Source organism: Mus caroli, chromosome 5 (assembly GCF_900094665.2).
Source record: "Mus caroli chromosome 5, CAROLI_EIJ_v1.1, whole genome shotgun sequence".
Classification (NCBI taxonomy): Eukaryota; Metazoa; Chordata; class Mammalia; order Rodentia; family Muridae; genus Mus; species Mus caroli.
Genome location: NC_034574.1, coordinates 16,958,102 through 16,964,101, shown reverse-complemented (window position 1 = coordinate 16,964,101; position 6,000 = coordinate 16,958,102). Strand labels below are relative to the sequence as shown.

Sequence of the window (6,000 nt, the reverse complement as noted above, 5' to 3'; positions counted from 1 at the left end):
ATCCACTCCTGTGTTTGCTAGGCCCCTGCATAGTCTCACAAGAGACAGCTATATTTGGGTCCTTTCAGCAAAATCTTGCTAGTGTATGCAATGGTGTCCGCGTTTAGAAGCTGATTATGGGATGGATCCCTGGATACGGCAGTCTCTAGATGGTCGGTTGGGAGACTTTTAATGACTTATTCTATTTCTTTAGGGGTTATTGGACTGTTTAGATGGTTTATCTGATCCTGATTTAACTTTGGCACCTGGTATATGTCTAAAAAATTGTCCATTTCATCCAGATCTTCCAATTTAGTTGAGTATAAACTTTTGTAGTAAGATCTGATGATTTTTTTTGGATTTACACATTTTCTGTTATTATGTCTCCCTTTTTATTTCTGATTTTATTAATTTGGATACTGTCTCCATGCCCTCTGGTTAGTCTGGTTAAGGGTTTCTCTATCTTGTTGATTTTCTCAAAGAACCAGCTCCTGGCTTTGTTGATTCTTTATATAGTTCTTTTTGTTTCTATTTGGTTGATTTCAGCCCTGAGTTTGATTATTCCCTGCCATCGAGTCCTCTTGGGTGTATTTGCTTCTTTTTGTTCTAGAGCTATCAGGTGTGCTGTCAAGCTATTAGTGTAAGCTCTCTGGTTCCTTTTTGGAGGCATTTAGAGCTATGAGTTTTCCTGTTACCACTGCTTTCATTGTGTCCCATAGGTTTTAGTATGATGTGTCTTCATTTTCATTAAATTCTAAAAAGTCTTTCATTTCCTTCTTTATTTCTTCCTTGACCAAATTATTATTGAGTAGGGTGTTGTTCAGCTTTCATGTGTATGTTGGCTTTCTATAATTTATGTTATTATTGAAGACCAGCCTTGGAGCATGGTGATCTGATAGGACATATGGGATTATTTCAATCTTCTTGTATCAGTTAAGGCCTGTTCTGTTACCGATTATATGGTTAATTTTGGAGAAGGTACCATGAGGTGCTTGCTGCGAAGAAGGTATATTCTTTTGTTCTAGGATGAAATGTTCTATAAATACCTCTTAAATCCATTTGATCCATAACTTCTGTTAGTTTCACTGTGTCTCTGTTTAGTTTCTGTTTCCATGATCTTTCCATTGATGAGAGTGGGGTGTTGAAGTCTCCCACTATTATTGTGTGGGGTGTGATGTGTGCTTTGAGCTTTAGTAAAGTTTCTTTTATGAATGTGGGTGCCCTGGCATTTGGAGCGTAGGTGTTCAGAATTGAGAGTTCACCTTGGTAGATTTTTCATTTGATGAGTATAAAGTGTCCCTCCTTATCTTTTTTGATAACTTTAGGTAGAATGTCAATTTTATTCAATATTATAATGGCTACTCCAGCTTGTTTCTTGGAACCATTTGCTTGGAAAATTGTTTTCCAGCCCTTTACTCTGAGGTAGTGTCAGTCTTTATCACTGAGGTGTGTTTCCTGAATGCAGCAAAATGTTCCATCCTATTTATGTATCCAGTCTGTAAGTCTATGTCTTTTTATTGGGGAATTGAGTCCATTGATGTTAAGAGATATTAAAGAAAAGTGATTGTTACTTCTTGTTATTTTTGTTGTTAGAGGTGGAATTTTGTTTATGTTGCTATCTTCTTTTAGGTTTGTTGAAAGATTACTTTCTTGCTTTTTCTAGGATGTAGTTTCCATCTTTGTGTTGGTATTTTCCATCTATTATCCTTTGTATGGCTGGGTTTGTGGAAAGATATTGTGTAAATTTGTTTTTGTCATGGAATGTCTTGGTTTCTCCATCTATGGTAATTGGGAGTTTTGCTAGGTATGGTCTTATGATCTCTTAGTGTCTGTATGACATCTGCTCAGGGTCTTCTAGCTTTCATAGTCTCTGGTGAGATATCTTGTGTAGTTCTGATAGGTCTGCCTTTATATGTTACTTGACCTTTTTCCCTTACTACTTTTTTTATTATTAGATGTTTTCTTCATTTACATTTCAAATTCTATCCCCTTTCCTAGTTTCCTCTCAGAAAATCTCCTATACCTTCTCCTTTCCCCTCCCCCTGCTCCCCAACCCACCCATTCCCACTTCCTGGCCCTGGCATTCCCCTATACTGGAGCATAGAATCTTCGCAAGACCAAGGACCTCTCCTCCCATTGATGGCCAACTACACCATCCTCTGCTACATATGCAGCTAGAGACATGAGCTCTGGGGGTACTGGTTAGTTCATATTGTTGTTCCTCCTATAGGGCTGTAGACCCCTTAGTTACAGAGACAAAGTTCAGAGCTGAGACTGAAGGAAGGACCATCCAGAGACTGCCTCACCTGGGGATCCATCCCATACCAAACCCAGACACTATTGCATACACCAACAAGATTTTGCTGACAGGACCCTTACTGCTTTTAATGTTCTTTCTTTGTTTATTGCATTTGGTGTTTTGATTATTATGTGACAAGAGGTATTTCTTTTCTGGTCCAATCTGTTTGGAGTTCTGTGGACCTCTTATATGTTTATGGGCATCTCTTTCTTTAGGTTAGGGAATTTTTCTTCTATAACTTTGCTGAAGATATTTACTGGCCTTTTAAGTTGGGAATCTTTACTCTCTTCTATACCTATTATCCTCAGGTTTGGTCTTCTCATTGTGTCCTAAATTTCCTGGATATTTTGGGTTAGGAGCTTTTTGCATTTTGTATTTTCTCTGACTGTTGTGTCAGTGTTTTCTATGGTATCTTCTGCACCTGAAAGTCTCTCTTCTATCTCTTGTATTCTTTTGGTGAAGCTAGTTTTTCTAACTCAATGGTTGTCTCCTTTTGTGATTTCTTTATTGTTTCTATTTCTATTTTTAGATCCTGGATGGTTTTGTTCATTTCCTTCACCTGTTTGATTGTGTTTTCCTGTAATATTTTAAGGGATTTTTGTGTTTCCTCTTCAAGGATGTCTACCTGTTTACCTGTGTTCTCTTGTGTTTCTTTAAGGAGGTTATTTATGTCCTTCTTAAAGTCCTCTATCATTGTCATGAGAAGTGATTTTAGATCTGCGTCTTCCTTTTCCGTTGTGATGATGTATACAGGACTTGTTATGGTGGGATAATTGGGTCCTGGTGATGGCAAATAATCTTGGTTTCTGTTGCTTATGTTCTTACACTTCCCTCTTGACATCTAAATATCTCTAATGCTACCTGCCCTCGATATCTGACTGGAGCCTGTTCTTCGTGTAATCCTGGTTATGTCATAACTCATCATAGTCCAGCTGTCTCTATGATCCTGTGATTCCAGGATCCTGTGATCCTGAGATTTTGGGTGTGTCAGAGTTCCTGGGAGTCAAGCTACCTCTAGGACCCTGAGATCCTTGTGTGACCAAGCTCCTGGGATCCTGGGATCCTGGCTGTGTTAGAGCACCTGGGATTTGAGCTTCCTCTGAGTGCTGTGGGACTGGCTGCAGAGTTTGTGCCCAAGGTAAACTGGCACAGACTGGAAGGAACCAGAGCCACTGGTCGGGCAGGGTTCCTGCATCCCTAGATCCTGCTGGTTCCAGTTAGTCCTGGTGGTGTTGGAATAGATGTCGTGTCCTACTCACCGCTGATCTTAAGATCCCGGGCATGCTAGAATGCCTAGGAGTGGAGCCTCTTCTGGGTGCTGTTGGACTGGCTGCAGAGTGTGTGCCCAAGGTAAACCAGCGCAGACCGGAAGGACTGTCGTTGACATTTCGTGCATTCCTTATATTTGTCAAGAAAGTAAATTCATAATTAGAACATTTGCATATTGAAAACACTTGCCTAAAATCCACAGAATCAGAGGCTTCTTGTGCCAGTGTTCTAAGTAGTGAGTAACATTTTTCTGATCTCTGACTTGGTAATATTTCCTGATTTTATGGTTTAAATGCTAAGACGAAATAGTACTTTTGTCTCTTTTAGGAATTGAAGTAGAAATTAGTGCCTAGAGTTTAAAAGTTCATCAAGTTCCAGTTGTTTACTCACTGGAAGGTAAAGGGGTAAACATGTCCTTCCACCACTCTTCATGTTCTTCTGCTCAACACACTGCATGTTAAATAACCAGCTACTACAATAGTGTGCTAGTAAGACAGTGTTCATCTGCATTGGAAGGGTGAGCTCTGTACAGAAAGAGCCACCTGCATGCAGCAAGAAGGAGCTTATCTGGAAAGGAAGGAGAGAGGAAAAGAAGGAGGGAGGGAGGGAAGGAAGGAATGAGGGACAGGCAGAGGAAGGGAGGAGAAAAGGAAAGGTCAAAGGTTACAAATTTCCCATTGAATTGCACAAGGAACCTACATATTCAGTGTCCAACATGTGGACTAAAGTTTTAGTATGTAGCTGTGTTACATACTGGAAATTACAAAGTAGATCATAGGTTCCTTACCATGCACCACATGCCACATGTATACAAGATTACATACATGTACAAAGGGAAGGTTGGTTTTCTTACCTGTAACTGCCACTTCATCATATATGCTATCTCAAAATTCTTTCCACCTTAAAGAGAACTTTTGAAAATCTACCCTGGTGTGAGGGAAAAATAGCAATGAGTGTATTTTATTTTATTTTTATATTGAATGTGTGTTGGAGATTCTCCAAGTTAAAAACTTTTGGAATTGTTTATAAAGTGTCCTAAAGAGAGCAGGTGTTACTGCACAGATTGATGAGGAGGCCAAGGGTTGGGATTAAGTAGACATTCTTTATTATAATTTTATTGGCTTGACAATAAAATAAAAAATGAGCCAAAGTTAAATTTGGAATTATCTCAACCTTTCCCGTGTTCATTTTTCTGTTTCTCATAACATTAGAGAAAATAGCTTCTATACAGCCTTTTTCGGGCTCTTTATGAAGAATATATAATTTAAAGGTAATATATGATGTCACTTAGGGAACAGCTCTTCCAGAGTGACATATTTCAGTAAGACCCTTCTCAGGGATTAAATGGCCTCTGAGAAGCACGGCCAGTGTGCGTTGCTCTGAGATAATCTGCATCACGTTTTCTTTCATCCCAAGATCAATGTTGGCTGCTCCACTGATAGCTCTTCTGCTGATCCGGTCAGACTGGAATTCTCAAGGGACTTTGGAGCCACCTGGCACCTGCTGCTGCCTCTCTGCTACCACAGCAGCAGCCTCATCAGCTCCTTATGCTCCACTGAGCATCACCCAAGCAGCACCTACTACGCGGGGACCACCCAGGGCTGGCGGCGGGAGGTCGTGCACTTCGGAAAGCTGCACCTTTGTGGGTGAGGACCTGCCACTTGGCACCATACTTGTCTCTCGTTTGGTGACCTGCCCTTCTGAAATCATTCAGGGAGAAAATGCCACGTGGTGTTTGTTTTCAGTTCTAACTTGAAACAGATCAGTAGATGGTCAAAGAAGGAAAAAAGAGATGGATGATATAGCTACTTGTACAGAGTTTGAGGCTAGAGTCAAGAGTGTGCTGTGGGTTGCATAGCTTGAAATCTGTTTCCCCATGCATCTTTAACAAATCAAAGGGAAGCAAGAGAATGCATTTCTCTCATAATGTTGCCCCTCTTGCCGTGGGCTCTCACCTCACACTGTAAGTACAGTAAAAACACAACGCATTCACACACACCCCTATGGGCATGTATGGAGGAAGCTGGACGCCTACAGCCAGTTGCTGGCATCTCATAAAGCGACATGAACACTTCCCTCTTGAGCATTCTCACTTCTCAACCCCTCTCAGCATGCTTGTCTCTTCTGTGGGAAAGCCATTTGGAGATAAAGGACTTCAACTGCCACAGAGATAATGACAGTTTTGAAAATAAAACTTAAATAACACAGGAAACAGCAAGGACATCAGCAAAGCAGCCAGCCTGAGTCTTAACCTTCCTGCTGCTGTGCCCCCTTAATACAGGTCCTAGTGCTGTGCTAGCCCCCAATCAGAAAGTTAATTTCATTGCTACTTCATTACTGTAATGTTGGTACTGTTATGAGTCATAATATAAGTATCTGTTTTCTAGTGGTCTTAGGGGACTCCTGTGAAAGGGTCACTTTACCCTCAAAGGGGTCATGGCCCACAGGCTGAG

At 40.7% G+C, this 6,000-nt stretch overlaps 1 protein-coding gene across 4 annotated transcripts in view; it reads left to right on the top strand.

Moving 5' to 3' along the window:
• The window catches only part of Reln (reelin), a 438,806-nt gene that overhangs the window by 359,460 nt on the left and 73,346 nt on the right, over nucleotides 1–6,000 (top strand). For all 4 annotated transcript variants that reach the window (XM_021163945.2, XM_029477127.1, XM_029477129.1 and 1 more), the window contains one exon: nucleotides 4,964–5,193. In XM_021163945.2, the coding sequence (XP_021019604.1) occupies nucleotides 4,964–5,193 (230 nt within the window). The remainder of the gene's footprint in view (nucleotides 1–4,963; nucleotides 5,194–6,000) is intronic.